Source organism: Erigeron canadensis, chromosome 2, assembly GCF_010389155.1.
Source record: "Erigeron canadensis isolate Cc75 chromosome 2, C_canadensis_v1, whole genome shotgun sequence".
NCBI lineage: Eukaryota > Viridiplantae > Streptophyta > Magnoliopsida > Asterales > Asteraceae > Erigeron > Erigeron canadensis.
The window spans coordinates 26107525-26125328 of NC_057762.1; the positions used below are offsets into that span (position 1 = coordinate 26107525).

The following is a 17804-nucleotide window of genomic DNA, read 5'->3' on the forward strand; positions in this document are numbered from 1 at the left end:
TTATGTAAATTTATATATGAAACATTTGTATTTATGTAAAATTTTTAAAACTTCTTTTCACTAAATCGGTTTTTTTACATTGTATTGGATGACTGTAAACAAAAATCAGCCTAAATTTAGCTTCGTGTATGTTGCCGCAGCACGACAAGTTAAAATTACTACATACACAGTAACAGGACCGTCTCATGGTTTTCAAAGACACTGTTCTATCCTAAAATAGGTCACATAGTTTAACAATCTTTTAAAACGTAAACTATGATTGTTCATAATAATGATAAATTGAAAATAATTTAAGGATAATAATGATAGATAAACAAAAAAAGTTAATAATTAACACTCTTGACAATTTATTAGAAAAAAAAGGAAAAAACTATATAGTTAAAAAGAATCACACTAGCTAGTTATGTTACGTTCGAACGTATATGCTTAAGAATTGGAAGGAAGAAGCATTACCAATAGGCTAAATATAACATTTTGTAATATCCTTTTCAATTTGTTCATATGTATGGTTGAACCAACAAAATTTTGGGTCCTTATAACCTGCTCGTTTGCGCGGATTGTACATGCCCAAATCTGGTCTGCACAGTAAAATGAATTGATGTCTATTTAATAACAAACTAAAAATTACATTGCTTCAAATAATAATATAATATACTTAAATAGATTAAAAAAAGAGGTAAATAATATACTATTTGTTTATGTCGAATATTTTCGTACATATCGTGTGCATTTCATGATTTCATTATGGTCACTCAAATTCAGTTCATTTTAGCACCATTGATCAAGTCAATAATTATTCATACATCTTTTTGGAGAGAATGATTGTATGTGACTTGAAAATTCAATAGATTGAAAAATTACGAGCACTTAAAGGCCTTTGTCCCCGATATGCAGCCACATGACTTGGTCGACATCCGACGTTTGTCTGCTCTGCACAAAGCAATGTTGGGCCACATTTTTCATTTATTTAGATGGTGAGACATAACGGCGGAGCTATGTAGTGACCAAGTGTAGCCATGACAACACACAATTTATATAAAACTCTATAATTCTATTATTATTTTTATGTTTTTATTAAGTTTTAAAGGTACGTAATTGACAAGCTTTAGTATAATCTAATTTTGTAGTTTAATTTACGCTTGCTAGTATCTTGACAATTATTCGGTGACCCTAAAATAAAAATCTTGGCTCCGTCACTAGTGACCCATCCACACCTTCTCACTATAAATGCTATGAATGTGATTTCTACTGAAAAATATCCCAACTAATGAAATAACAAATAGGCACGTGGTTTTTGACTTTTGTATTATTACAAGTATTAAAATAATTTGAATATGATTTAACCATAATAAAACTGATGTACAAAAATTCATAGAGCATAAATATATGTAATGATATATGAAATATTCTATAATGCATAATGATTTTCAGTTAAAAAAAAAGCTGATTTATCTTATTTATATTAATATTTGTTTTATTTAAACCATAGTCTAACAAATAAGGGTTAAGATATAAAAATAACATAGTGATAAATATAATTCAACCAAAATTAATGTACATATATACTTTGAAACAAAATTCATAGCCAAATTGGTTTTGCATTAGATATTAAATATTCCATATGAGTTCTATCGACACGTATTTCACATTTTCACGTGTGCATTGCAGGGAGATCTAAAAACATAAGAGTAATTGTTTAAATCTAATTTACAAGGAAATTTCGATTCATAAAATGAAAACCTAGATGAAAGATAGACAGTAAACTCAACTTAAAAAAGAGAATCACTAATATTGACAATCTACACTTACTTAATTCCTCCTTTGAATGATAAGATGTAATTAACTAAATCTTCAAGTGACGAGTATGACGAACCTCCTTTCTTAAGGCAATTGTTAACTTTCTCCTTCAAATTATTAACTCTAGCCCTTATTTCTAGCCCTTCTGGATCAGCCATTAATCTCTTTATCGCCCCTTCAATTTCTACCCTTTCCAATCCATTCTTCAATTCGACACCAATTTTCCAAACATCAGTAACATATCTTGCAATCGTAAGTTGATCACCAAACCGTGGCGAACAAATCATAGGAACACCCTCACAAATGCTCTCAAGCGTCGAGTTCCATCCATTATGTGTCAGAAACCCACCTATTGCGAAATGGGCTAATACCTCTTGTTGTGGAGCCCATTTCACAATATACCCTTTTCCCTCAACGATTTTTTCCAAATATCCATCTAGCAATGACTCGAGCCACTCTGACCCTTGTATGGACCCCGGTCTAACAACCCATAGAAATGGTTGCTTGCTATTAGCTAAACCCCACGCGATCTCTTGGAACTGAGATTCTTCCACGCCGGCTAGACTTCCAAAACTAACATATAATACAGAGTTTGGTGCTTGTTTGTCTAACCATGAAATGCATGTTTGGTCTTGTGTTAGAAGGCTGCTCGACAACGGTGGGAAGTACTTGTGCAATGGTCCTATTAAAAAATGTGAGCTTGGGAAATCGTGGCTAAGTTTTGGTAGCTCGAGTTCTTCAAGCTCCTTGACCGTGTTCCATATTATGGCTTGTGCCGGCTTTACTCCTAAAACCAGGAGTTCCATCAACTCGCTCGCACCCTTTGGGTCGCTAGTAAGGAAGCTCGATAGATCTCTCACTTTTAGCAATTCAACTCCGGACACCAATGCGTCTGACCGTTTTTCTAAATCGAGTAAAACATGGAGACTCGAGATCAGTTAGAGAGAAATAGTCACTTGGGCATTCACTGATTACCTCTGTACTAAAATTTATGTATAATTAGTTCTAATGGGAAATATGTATATACCTTAATTTCATCAATGCACAAAACCAATATATTTTCTTAAAAATAGAATTAAAGAAATATTCACAAGCTTACCTACTCCACAAAACGTACTAAAGACACAACGAAAATGTTAACCCTCGATTGCTTATAATTCTTAAAATCCAACTTGTTTCGTCTAACGATTTTTTTTTGAATAATTCGCTTTTAAACAATGAGGTGGAAATGATCCAATATCTTAATTGTTACAATAAAAATAACATGAAAGACCCAAATTTGTTCCAACTTCTCCAAAATCCGGAGTAGAAAATTCCAACAACAAATATTAAATCAAAAGCCGGCAACTAGTATCAAAATAATGATATGAACAATTCAAAAGTTGTTAAAATACTAAGATCATATCCTTTTCTATGTATTTGTATTTTACACTTATTGTTTATGTTGAGGTATTTGCAGGTACTTGTTGTGTACAAGATAGAAGCAAGAGGACTATTTATGTAGAAGATGGAACTTTGGATAGCTTAGGAAGAAAGAAAGAAGATCAGAGGCTTAATGGAAAATATATGCTAGTATATATACTGCATTATATCCGAATTAGGGTAGAAACACATATTTTTAATCTCACATACACACACTTCATATATATGAAATTTTTCATTTATATTTCATATTTTCTGTCAAGTTTAATATTGTATTTTGATATTGTAAACAAACTCAAACTCTATTATTAATAAACATTCATTCATTCAGCGTATTGTTGTTCTAGATTAAGGTTGTGTTTGTCTTCTCTTGGTTGAGTGTGATTCTTTCATGGTATCAGAGCCACAATGTTGATTCTGTGTTTATTTTTTGGCCTTTTTGTCTTTTAATCGGATCTAGGGCGTATTCCGGTTTGGAACCCTAGATCTTGATTGGGGTTCGTTTCAATTCAATTATTTTAGGGTTTCTTCTGGAATCTTCTTTCTGAAGCTTTAGTTCCACTCCAAGGAGATACATGACGCTTGCGACTAGTAATTATAGATGGAGATACTTTCATACATTACAAGAAGGTATGAAGAACTGCCACGAGAATCTTTGTAGTAGTTCTATCTCCCATTGTTTTCGCTAGCGTGACATAATGTTGATGTCGATATCCTATATTCTTATTAATTTTATGAATGATTGACCCTATAGATAAAGAGGTTTCCTTTAAAAAGAGTTAAGAGGTATAATGAGGTCAATCGAACAGACGGCAAAAACACACGACAAATGAGAAAAGGGGATTTGTATATGTGGTTTTATAAATCTATTTGAAGCAGTCATGTAATGCACACTTAAAGGATACATTGAGGTAATTACTGACATTGTGATAGCTTCAAGATTGTGATGAGCCGTACGTTAACTATCAACTAAGGTAAACTAGGTACTCTTCAGTTTGATAGTTGCATTACTAGTCTTACACATGTTAACGGTGGGTGCAGTATATTTACGTTAAGTAAAACATTTATGTATCTTGAGTTTTGCTTGAAGCAGTGGGGTTGTGGTATGCATGCTATTGAAATTTTATGGAGATAATGTTATTAGATTTAGTATATAATTCTCGTTAATAGCCAGTACCTAGACCAACTGGGCTAGATTAAATATGTTAAAGTTTTAATTGTCAATTATATATCAATGATAGATGTGAACATGCATGCAATAGATATGGGTAATATGTACGTAGATTCATGCAAGAAGATGTTAAAAATAAAAAAACATGATATAGAAAAAGATCATGAACGTGGAATTTGTTATAGACTCCATTGGCTAAATATGTAGAAGCAAAGGAATCATAAAGTTGAAAGCGATTTTGCTATGTATATAAACAATAAAGGGCAGGCAGTGATGGTTAATAGTCTAAACCTTGTGTAGTAACTAGTAATTAGTCCTACTAGTTGGAAATGAAGGGTAGTTATTGATGCTTATTTATTGTTGAGTAGAAGAATTTATGCTAGTCGAATGCAGTATTATTTCAAATAAATTATTTAGTTATCATTGTATATATATATATATATATACATGCGCACGTGACTTGTGAATGATGATATTAAATTGTATGTGTTACATGGATAATTACATCAATATGTTTTTATGAGCTAATTGAATTGGCAAGTATCATTAGCTTGATTAAATATGTTTACATGAATATGTGAGGGCTAATAATAAATTGCCAGCTAGAAGTTAATATATTAGGATATCAGGGTTATTAGTTTTAGACTTGTGTAAACAATGACACTCGCAGAAAACATATAAATGTAGAAAGCGAATTATGCATGTATCTTGTAGATTATCTAAAATGGTTGAAGTTAATAATATTATCCTTATTTAACAATTTAGGTATTCTAATATCGAAGAAGTAACAAGTTAAGTCATGTAATTATACCATTTGAGATATGAAGTAAACAAGCTCACAAGTATAGATAATGTCGATGTATCAATGGTTAGCCAAAAATATTGATTTCGTTGATTCTGAGGACAGAATCCTTTTAAGGGAGAGGTAATTGTAACATTCCAAACTTTTCAAGTTTGACTATTTGACATTTTGATTATTCCGTTAGTTAACGTCAGATTCATTAAGTGTATATGCCCTAAATGGGATTAGTATAACATGATTAAAGTTTGTTAAATAAAAGTAATTAAAGTAAAGTCATAAAAGTTAAGTGCTTGTTAAGTCGTTAAGTGTTCCGGTGAGAGAGTTAAGTCAAGAAAGTAACGTTTAAAGAGTCGAGGGACTTAAAATGGAAATTAAGGAAGTGACGACCAGGGGTTATATGATAATTAGGCTTCCCTAATTGTCATATTTCCGATCCATACGCGTGTGAGAAACCCCGAGCCGCCTCCTTTTCCTTGTCAAAGCAATTCTCCGTCCAAATCTCTCTATTCCTTGGTCTTTGATTGAAGTTGATCAAAATCTTTCAATATTGTGATCATCTATGGCTCACATACAATGACTCGGTTATATGGAGTTTAAAAAACACAAGACGGCGAGGCTAAAATGTGCAACACATGATATGGGTTAGTTATTATAAATGCAAAAAGTGTGTGCGTCGTGTGTGCTTGTATCCAGCCGAGAAAGAAAGGAAGAAAGCAACAATGGGCCGCAGCCCATGTGTATTTGTCTAGTGAGCAGCAGCCCACTATCCGGCCCAGAAGAAGAAAGAGGATCAGCGGCCCAGCAAAAAAAAAGAAGAGAAGTAAAGCAGGCTTAGCCCACTTGTCATGCGTGAGCCCAGCCAAAGAAAAAAAAATGGCCGAAGCCTTTGTGGCTTATTAGGTCGGCGAGAAGCATCAACAAATTATATATATAGTTTATATACGTAGGGACAATATCAAATAAGCAGCCGCATAACATAATATCACAACAATTCATTCGGAGCGGCCGAGAAGATTTAATTCGAAGCAGCTACCATTCGGTCAAATAATAAAAAGTGTTCGTATGAGGGGAGAGCTGGTCCATTATTGAGTTGAAAGAATCCGATCAAGTTGCAGCCAGCGTACTTGACATATGGCAAGGTACAATCAAGACGATTTTGATCTATAGTAGCATGTGTGCACGACTACTTGCTAGTAGCCTCGTGTTTGATTGAAGGTGGATTATGTTCTTATTAGACATGTGGGTTGTTGGTGAAGCTGGCGATATACGCGATATCGCTAAGACTATAAGTGTTGCAATGGCTAGGAAGAGAGCTATAAAAAGAGATCGATGAAGGTGTCTTTTGTTTCTGATTGTCTAGTTTGGCAATGTTGTTTTCGGGATGGATCGAGTTGAGACGATATAAAAGGTAGGCTATTTTGAGGAGCGACATGTTGATGCCGATGATGAGACATAAGTTTTCGTTAGAGATGCTGTTATATATATGATCATAGACAGCTTCGAGGTCAGTTTCATTACAAGCTATAACTCGTATGTAGTTTAAAAATCTATATTGTTAGTATTAACATTGGGGGTGTGAGCAGGACCTTGTTCGGGTCAAGTGGTGATTCAAGATTTGGTATTTGTGTCGTGTAAATTTGTAGGTATATATTTTAGAGAAGATAGCGAAACCTCATTTGAATTTGATGATGACATTAGGTACAACAAATAGGTATAATGTCTTTAATATTTTGAATGGAAAATAAGTAAAATCGTCAATTGAGGATTGCACTATGTAGTTAGACAGCAAAATAAAGTTAATATGGATTTTGATCAGGAGATAAGTAGTCACGTGTATTTGAATACTATGAGTAAATCCAATTCATGCAAAACTAAATATTTTATCCATATTGGTCGTAATAAGTCATGGAATGGAAATTTTAGTTGGCGATCATGATTAACTTAGTTAATCACTCATATATTATTATGGGTATTTATAGGTACTAGACACAAGCGAGGGTCGATGATGGATCTTTAAGAACATCGAGGTAAAATAACATCTTTTATCACATGAGGGACAACAAAATATAGTTTTCATAAGTTAACTTTCCACAAATGAATGTTTGTATGTTTATATGTATTCGGGAATGAATGGGAGGTTACTATGGGATTGATTATGGTTACCATTGATGATGAATGATAATCTTATGCATGCTATGATGAAATATGTATACGTATGTAATGATGATATAATGAATGATACGTTGATATGATTATAAAAATGATTTGACGATGTGATGCTAACATGTGATGACGATATGATGATGTATGTATGTCTTATGATTACTTGCATGGCTTGAACACCTAGTCACTAGAAAGATATATGTGATTAGTTTAGGTGAAAACGTAGCCTAAGCTAATATAAAGTAAATGAATATATATGTGATTAATTTAGGTGAAAGTGTAGCCTAAGCTAAGTCAATAAAGAAGTCTCGAGCATAAGTAAAGTTGTGTTAAGCTTAACCCATGCTAGTTCTTCGGAGCTAGTGTGTACGTGGTCACGTGGTGTGGGAATCTAGATACCTCCCCGTGGCATAGTTATGTTTGAGTGTATCCGGGTGGAGTAACTAACCACTACATGCGCAAAGTTCAAACGGTGTACTCAGTTGGATTGACATTGTCTTTCCTTAACGACGACGATGGACCACCGTAAGGTCTACCCATCAAGTCGGGTGTGAGGATCCCATGTAAGGTCTTATGGCCGCCTACACACAACCCCACATCCCTACGTATGTGTGGCTTATGTCACATAGCCTATGTCTAGGCAAAAGAAAAGAAAGTCAAGAAATATAAGAAATAAAGAAAGTAAAGAAAGATGAAAAGTAAAGCTTTATGATGATAGGCACGTTTAGGACTACGATGAATTCCTAATGTGTTAACCTATGTATGTTGCTTTAATGTTGATGATATGATATTGCTAATGTATGATGTGATGGACACCATATTAATATGGTGATTATAACGTGCTATGACGAATATGTGATATTAAAAATATGAAATGTTTTTGTTAATATATAATGAATTGGCAAAGTTTTCATAAACTCATGTTATCTTACTTAGCTTTTAAAGCTAACACTTGCTCTTTTGAAAAACGTTGTTCCCTCAGGTTAAGCAGGTTGAGCTAGTGAAAGACTTAGCTTGGTGAGGCGGGTAGTTGCTATGAAGAAGACATTTAGTTTTCCCCCTTAATCATTTATGTTAGCCTTATGATGATTGGCTACTAATAATATGACTTATATATTGACATTTATGTTGGTGCCAAATCTGGATTATCTTATACTAATTTAATGATATGAATGTTGTAACACCACTTTTATAAATGAACTATCCATTAAAGGTTAGTTATGTTTTAAGGATTCTGTTTTCCGCAGTCTAAACGCCGTTAGGCAAAAGTTTTTGAAAATCCAGATTTTAAAATGACGGGTGTTACACTTTCTCTCTTATTATTTATTTTTTAATTCACCTATATTCTCTTCTCAATTAAAATTATATATATATATATAAACTGTTTTCCTGTTCTATTTCTCAAAAACAATTGTACTAATACTTGACATGCCTTCATACGAGAGGTTAGGAATCCTGTCACTGGTACCTTTGTGAGGATAGAATTTATTTTTTAAAACTTTTTTTCTTTGAGAAGAAAATATTTGTTAGTTACCTGTGGTTCTTTACTTGTGCTTCTTTGTTGTTGGTTCTTTGTTCTCTATTGTGTGTTTCTATTTGCTTTTCTTGTTATCTGCTAAAAGTGTGTGGTTATTATTGCTTGGCTATTTTGTTTCTTGGTTATATATCTTTGTGTCATTCTCTGTTAACATTATTGAAAAATGTCAACTACTGAACCTGTTCATACTGGTAACACACCACCTACTACACCTTTACAATCCAGACAAACTTCTAATGACTCTGAATTTGATGATGTAGCCAGAATAAGTAAACTTGATTTTGGAGACCCTCTTTATCTGCATGCCAGTGACACTTTAAGTACTCCTTTGATTGGTTTTAAACTGTTAGGTACTGAAAATTATAAGGTGTGGTCTTGTGCTATTGAATTGGACTTGGAAACTAAAAACAAAACTGGTTTTATTGATGGTTCATGTGTTAAATCTGATGATGACCCTATTCTTGCTAAACAATGGGATAGATGTAATGCAGTTGTGTTAAATTGGATTCTTGGTTGTGTGTCACAAGAGCTATATCTAGGACAAATATATTCTAAAAATGCTGCAATTGTCTGGCAAGAACTAAAAGACACATATGATAAAATTGATGGTTCTGTGATCTTTAATATACATCAAAAGATTAATTCACTTGCTCAAAATGGATCTAGTTTGTCTGACTATTACCATAAACTGAACTCTTTGTGGAAACAGTTTGATGCTATTGTGAAATTGCCTGCTTGTTCATGTAAAGCTGCTAAAGAATTACAAACTCATGCTGATTTAATGAAATTGATGCAATTCTTAATGGGACTTGATGATGTGTATGTAACTGCTAGATCTAATATTCTTATGAGAGATCCTTTACCATCTGTGAAAGTTGCTTATAATATTGTTTCCAGGGAAGAATCCCACAGGGGAGGGTACAGTGAAAATATCAATACAAATGGTTCTAATGCTGCTGCATTTGTTGCTAAGGTAGGTTTCTCAAAAGGCTATTCTTCTAAAAACAATACTTATGATTCAAAAAGGACTTTTGATAATAATTTTGAGTCAAAAAGGACTTTTAACCAAAATCAAAGAACTTATAGACCTCCAAATCCTAATCTTAGTTGTATACATTGTCACAGAATGGGTCATACTGTAGAAAGGTGTTTTTAACTTGCAAATAAGAAATCTGGGCAGTTTAGTGGGAAACTTTCTAATAATAATGCTAATGCTATTGCTAATACAAATGTTACTTGTTCTGCTAATTCTGCTCCTGTTCCTTCTTCTTCCACTAATACTTGTTCTAGTTCTGCTCCTACTTTGACTGCTGATCAAGTATCTAGACTTCTAAATTTGCTTGATACAAACTCGGTTTCTACTTCTGTGCAAGCCAATATGGCAGGTATACCATTGTGCAGTAATTCTTGGTTTCTGTCTTGTAATTCTTTCTTAATTGATGCTATTATTAAGTGGATCATTGATTCTGGTGCAAACCAACATATGACTGTGTCTGAGAAGGGTCTGACTGATGTTGTGGACATTTCTGATTTGAATTTAAAAATTGGTCATCCAAATGGAACATGTGCTTTGGTTAAAAAAGTTGGAAATTTACACTTAAAAAATGGTATCATTCTGTTTGATCTCTTGGTTGTTCCTGATTATAATGTCAACCTAATGTCTGTTCATAAAATATGTAGAGATAATAAAGTGTTTGTGGGTTTTGATGACAATAAGTGTTATATTCAGGATTTACCTCAAAAGAATCTTCTGGGGACTGGTAGTGAACAAGGTGGTTTGTATGTTTATGATGATGTTCCTATGCCTTCTTCTTATGTGTGCAACTCTGCTTCTTTACCATGTGAGTCTAAACTTTTGTGGCATATGAGGTTTGGTCATCCTGCTGATCAAGCTCTGTCTATTATTTGTGCTAAATTACATGTGACCTCTGGTTCTGTTGGTCCTTGTGATGTCTGTCACAAGGCAAAACAAACTAAAAATCCTTTTCCTTTAAGTGAACATAAATCAACTTGTTTGGGGGATCTCATTCACATTGATGTTTGGGGACCTTATAAAGTTTCTAGTAAACAAGGATTTAAATATTTTCTGACAATTGTTGATGATTATACAAGAGCTGTTTGGACTTTCATGATGACTAATAAAACTGAAGTGTTTTATCACTTAACTGGTTTTCTAAACCTACTCTTAACTCAATTTGGTGTTCAAGTTAAAACTGTTAGGAGTGACAATGGTTCTGAGTTTTTAAATAAACAAGTTGATTCTTTGTTTCATTCTAAAGGTATTATTCATCAAACCTCTATTCCTTATACACCCCAACAGAATAGGGTTGTCGAAAGGAAACACAGACACCTTCTTAATGTGGCTAGGTCTCTTATATTTCAGGGGGGAATACCTCTTTATATATGGAGTGACTGTGTTCTGACTGCTACTTATATTATCAATAGGGCTCCTTCCTCTGTATTAAAAGGAAAATCTCCTTTTGAATTGGTGTATAATACTGAACCCTTTCTAAATCATTTCAAAGTGTTTGGTTGCTTATGTTTTGCAAAAAAGTTGAAAGTTTCTGATAAATTTGAAACAAGATCTGAAAAATGTGTCTTTATAGGATATTCTAATGATAAAAAGGGATATAAACTTTATAGTCTTGAGTCAAAAAGTTACCTTTTCTCTAGGGATGTCAAGTTTTATGAAAATATATTTCCATTTACTATGAAAAATGATTTAAGTGATACAATGCATGACTAATCTGTTAATCAACTTAATTTCTTTAACACCTATGATACATCAATTGTTGAGGAGAATTCCATACCCTATGATGAAGAGGAAGGTGTTACCACTGATCCTGGGGTTGGAGGTGGACCACATTCCTTTGGCAGTCCTCATAGAACTACTAGGATACTTTCCTCAGGTAGTTCTAAAGAATCTACCAGGAATGATGTGTCTGCAACCACCTCTGGAGATGCTTCTGAAGTTTCCAATTCTGAGGGGTCTAATAATAATAACTTAAATGATAATGAGAATGTCCTTAGAAGGTCAACTAGGCAAACTACCTTATCAAAAAGGTTAACTGATTTTCAGATTGAAGGAAAGGTCAAATTTCCTTTGAGTAAAGTTGTCAATTATGCTCATTTACCTGTTGACTTATTCTGCTTTGCTACTAATCTTAACAAAAGTATTGAACCCACTTCATATTATGAGGCTTCTAAAGACATTCATTGGGTAAATGCCATGAATGAAGAGATGGAAGCCTTAAATAGAAATAATACATGGGAAATTACCTCTTTACCTGCTGGTAGACAATCTATTGGGTGTAAATGGATTTACAAAGTTAAATATAAATCAAATGGTGAAATTGAAAGATATAAAGCTAGACTTGTAGCAAAAGGGTATAGTCAAAGACTTGGTATTGATTTTGAGGAAACCTTCTCTCCTGTGGTAAAAATGGTAACTGTTAGGTGTCTTCTTACTGTTGCAGTGTCTTATAATTGGCCTTTATTTCAATTGGATGTGCATAATGCTTTCCTTTATGGTGATTTAATTGAAGAAGTTTATATGGACCTTCCTCAAGGTTACTTTGATCATGACAGTAACTTGGCGTACAAATTAAACAAATCTTTATATAGCTTAAAACAAGCACCAAGGCAATGGAATGACAAACTTTGTAGTGCCTTGATAGAATTTAGATTTACCCAATCCAAATGTGATTACTCTTTGTTTACTAAATCTGAAAACAATACCTTTGTGGCTTTACTTGTATATGTAGATGACATTGTGCTAACTGGTAATGATATTGTTGAGATTGATAGAGTTAAAGGTTTGATGAAATCTAAATTCAAAATTAAGGATTTAGGTAAATTAAAGTACTTCTTAGGTATTGAAGTGTTGGAAAATGAAACTGGTATTTGTTTGTCACAAAGGAAGTATTGTTTGGAACTTTTGAATGATTTTGGTCTTCTTGGATGCAAACCTATGAACACTCCTTTAGAAATAAATATAACCTTAAAAGGTGACTCTTCTAAACTTCTTGATAATATTACTGGTTATCAAAAACTAGTAGGAAAGTTAATTTACTTGACTTTAACCAGACCAGACATAAGCTATGTTGTTCAGTGCTTGTCTCAGTTTATGCATGCTCCCACTCAAGATCATCTCAATGCAGGTTTGAGAGTTCTTAGATATCTTAAACAGCCTCCTGGAAAAGGTTTGAGTATTCAGAAATGTGGGAACCTGGTTCTTAAAGGATTTGTTGATTCTGACTGGGCTAGGTGTTTGGTAACCAGGAGATCTGTCACTGGTTTTACTATATTTCTGGGTAACACTCTTGTATCTTGGAAAAGCAAAAAACAAAGCACAGTGGCTAAGTCCTCAGCTGAGGCTGAATATAGAGCTATGGCTTCTGCAACTTGTGAAATTATTTGGCTTGTGAATCGATTAACTGATTTGGGTATTAAGTCTTCTCTCCCAATTAACTTATTCTGTGATAGCAAATCTGCTCTACAAATTGCTGGTAACCCTGTGTTTCATGAGAGAACAAAGCATTTTGAAATTGATTTACATTTCATAAGGGAAAACATCTGTGTAGGATTGTTGAAACCTTGCAAAATACAATCTAATCTAAACATTGCAGATTTGTTAACCAAGAGTTTAGGTTCCAAGCAACATTCTTATTTGTGTCATCAATTGGGTCTGTTTGACATGTTCCAAGAATGATCTTGAGGGGGGATGCTAAAATACAAGATCATATCCTTTTCTATGTATTTTACACTTATTGTTTATGTTGAGGTATTTGCAGGTACTTGTTGTGTACAAGATAGAAGCAAGAGGATTGTTTATGTAGAAGATGGAACTTTGGATAGCTTGGGAAGAAAGAAAGAAGATCAGGGGCTTAATGGAAAATATATGCTAATATATATACTGCATTATATCCGAATTAGGGTAGAAACACATATTTTTCATTTGCTGCTGCTGCTTATCATCTCACATACACACACTTCATATATATGAAATTCCTCATTTATATTTCATATTTTTCTGTCAAGTTTAATATTGTATTTTGATATTGTAAACAAACTCAAACTCTATTATTAATAAACATTCATTCATTCAGCTTATTGTTGTTCTAGATTAAGGTTGTGTTTGTCTTCTCTTGGTTGAGTGTGATTCTTTCAAAAGTGAGGTTGAAAAATCATAAAATGATAAATTTAACATATATGTTCTTAGATCTGCTTGATAAGTTGAAAATTAGGGGTATATTGACTTGCAAAATAAATTGATTTGGTCACGAAAACTTCTTTAACAAATGAATGATAAAAACAGGATTTAATTCGGCAATATCTCTATTGTTTTTTAATTAATCAGTTTCTACATAGCTGTGGGAGGTATAACTTTCAATGACTGCTAAGAAAATAGGAAAGATTCAATACCTTGATCGGTGAACTTTCGGACATAACCCATGTCACGTAGGAGTGGGACGGCGGCAAACGTTAGAAAAGTGGACACATTACTAGTCCAGTTAACAATCCTTGGGAATTTGAGTCTATCCGCGATACTTTGAGTCGCGAACCATTGAGCATCCGTGACTAAACACGCAACTCCCTCATCTTCCAACGCCATTCGCTCCAAGCAGTCCTCAACCGCGCCCATGCACTTGTCGTTAAGATACCGCATTAAACTTATCAAATTGTCAATGCTAGAAACCGGGTACTTCTCTTCTGCCACACCCGGGATTGGGACAAAGTTGAAGTTAGGGTGGTTAACAGGATTTGGAGAGTTGTAATGAGTATGAAGGATGGTGATCGAAAAGCCTTTTGAGTAAAGTATGTTTGCTAGTTGAAGCATAGGGTTTATGTGGCCTTGGAGAGGGTATGGCAGCAACACTAACCGGCAACTCCGGTTGCTACGTTTGGTTGTTAGGACTGCGGTAGTGGTGGTTGCGATGGTGGTTGGATCCATTGTTTTCTAGCTTTCTTTCGTTGTGTATTTGTAGCGAGATTACATATTTATTTCATTAAATTTGATCAACAATGGTTTAAAACTAATGTAAATAGTACGGACAGATTATATGTCACTGTTATCTTCATATTCAAATATATACTTTGCTATATATAAATCTGATTCCAAAGGAATCATTTTTTGTTTTGTAGATACCTAACCCCAAGTAAAGACAGATTCTAACTCGGCATGTCCTAACGAAAATTTTAAAAAATAAAATGGTAATTGTAATGTGTTAGACATAAAAACATTTCTAAAAATTTGATTTGACATACAACAAATTAAAAAATTGTCAGCACTATATTTGTTAGAAGTATTTTTAGGTCTTTTAAATTAGTCGCATAAATCATTACTGTAAAATTGTTTAATTATCTAACTATAAGAAAACAACAATCATCCTTTTTTTCATATGATGCCGGCTAAAACACTAGTCGATTGATACTTACCGGCGTTTGGTTTGATGTTTGTAATCACTCTTAATGGGTTTAAAATTATATATATATTAATGGCTACCATAACTAAAAGAAAAAAATAATTTCAACTATTGATCTAAACCATTGAAATTCATAATCAAAACAATCTTAACCCTTAAAATTAAAAGTCAACTTAGTTATTTTATATATGGTAACCATGTAAATACTATTTAATCTATACTTTTTTTAATCATGGATACTATATACAAATAAGTTACTTACCTACGTACAATTAGCAAATTTTTATGTTTTATATTTTTATATAGAACGACACGTACAAATTACCAATGGATTGAAAATATTTTGAAGTTCAACAGTTTAGAGTGAGTCGAGCACTTTAAAATATTGCAAACAACCTTAATGTGTTATATGTATGATGAACATTTGAGTTTCATGCTAACCGAGAGATTATATGTATTATACGAGTGGTGTACCCTTAAAATGCAGCGGTGGTGGTAGCGATGGGTGGTGGTGATGGTAACGTGTGGTTATTAATGTAAAAGTAATTGATATAAAAGGAGGTAGTGTATTTATTTTAAGGATTAAAGTAAGAATGTATATTGTAAATAAATTTTATTAAGAATACTTAGGTATATTAACTGAAAATATATTTAAATTAGTGGGAAAAAAAAGGTAGTTTAGATCGTTAGGGTTGAAAAATATTTTAGAGATTTTTTAGGTTAGATGTAGTGTGTGAATTAAAAATGTGTTGAAAATTAAGGGTAGTTTAAATATTTTGAAGATTGAAAGTTAAAAAAAAAAAAAAGAGAGAGAGGAGGGGGGCAGTTTGTTTTATAAAGGAAAAAAAATAATTATATAATACAGATTGTCCATATTTCAAAGGGAGGAGGGCAGTTTGCTACGGTACGGGCAAAGCCCTTGTGCCCGGCGTCGGCGCCGTGGTTGGGGTGGTCGGAGATGATGGTGGCTGGTGGTGGTTGTCTCGCGAAGAAAAAAACCTAGAAATTTTAAACCCTAAAATGCTAAAAAAGTTGTACTTACACATGTGTAAGTCTCGCCAGAGATGGTCGCCGTCGCCGGAGGATCATGATGGTGGTCGGAGATGATCATGGTGGTGGTGGCGGTGGTGATCGGAGATGGAAGGAAGAAAGAAGAAGAAGTTTGTAAGTTAACTTACACATGTACTATAAAAAGTACATATAATACAAATGGAAGGAAGAAGGAAAAAGAAGTGTAACTTACATATATACTATAAAAAGTACATGTACCACAAATAACTTTCATATATATATGGGGGAAGGAATATGGGCTGTTATGCACCCAACTTGGGTGAAAAACCACTCACATACCAATATTTTATTATTTTGACTAAATGTTTGGTCCCCCATGATTTTTAATATTTAAAAAAGTTTCTTCTACAACATACTTTTTATATCATTTCACATGTGAATGGACAAAAAAAAACATATAATCCAATACAAAAAAATGGTTTTCAAAATAAGGAAAGTTATATATATATAGGGTAACGTTATTTTGAGAACCCTTTTTTTGCGAGAACCTTTGAGAACTTTTCAAATCAAGTCCAACCGATGATTGTTCTTTACATAAAAATTGTTTTTTGGTTGTATTCTAAATAATTTATGTGTAATTTTGAAGTTTATAATTGTGTAGAGCATGAATTATCATCCGTTATACAATTATGTGGAGATTTGGATTATTGATCACATGTGTACGAATATTGCTATGATCACATGTATGTAAGTCAATCACATGTAATAATAGCAATATTCGTACACATGTGATCAATAATCCAAATCTCCACATATAACTTTTCAATATATATATATATATATATATATATATATATATATATATATATATATATATATATATATTTTATAACCTGGTCAATGACCGGGTATAGATCTAGTTTAAATAGATTGATGGGTATGAGATAAATGAAACGTGTGGTATAGAACTAGATATCATTAGGCAAATAAGCAGGTCAAAATGTCAAATGTATGTGAGATAACAAGACGAATAAAACGAAACTAAGGCCAATATTAGTCAAAGAATATTAAAACTTTTTATTTGCCATTAATATGTAATCAGCCTACCAATACACAATGTTTCGGAAATACTTTCACCAAAAAAAGAAAAAGGAAACGAAAAGAAGAAAATGTGACATGAATTCGATGACACTTAGGGCGCGTTTAGTTCGAGAAAATGTTTTCAAGTTTTTCATTTCTAGTTTTTTAGAAAATAAAAAGGGTTTTCATTTCTAAAAATCCTTGAAAATTTTGAAAACGCGTTCAAAATAAAAGATAGAGTTTTCATTTTTCCATTTTAGAAAACTAGAAAACATGTTCAAATTCACTTGTATTCTAATTTTAGGTTTATAAAAGGTTTGGAAAATAGAAAAGTGAAAACAAAAACTGAAAAAAACAATTTTCTAATTTTAGTGCAAAAGTTGGAAGAGGGAATTT

At 33.0% G+C, this 17804-nt stretch overlaps 1 protein-coding gene across 1 annotated transcript; it reads right to left on the reverse strand.

Annotated features, from left to right (window-relative positions):
* Positions 1-1582: 1582 nt before the first annotated feature.
* LOC122588755 (UDP-glycosyltransferase 76B1-like) lies at positions 1583-14931 on the reverse strand. The gene is made up of 2 exons (XM_043760944.1): positions 14317-14931; positions 1583-2701 (listed from the first exon to the last, which is right to left on the reverse strand). The coding sequence occupies exons 1-2, from the start codon at positions 14843-14845 to the stop codon at positions 1806-1808; spliced, it is 1425 nt and encodes a 474-aa protein (XP_043616879.1). The 5' UTR covers positions 14846-14931; the 3' UTR covers positions 1583-1805.
* Between the last annotated feature and the right edge of the window lie 2873 nt (positions 14932-17804).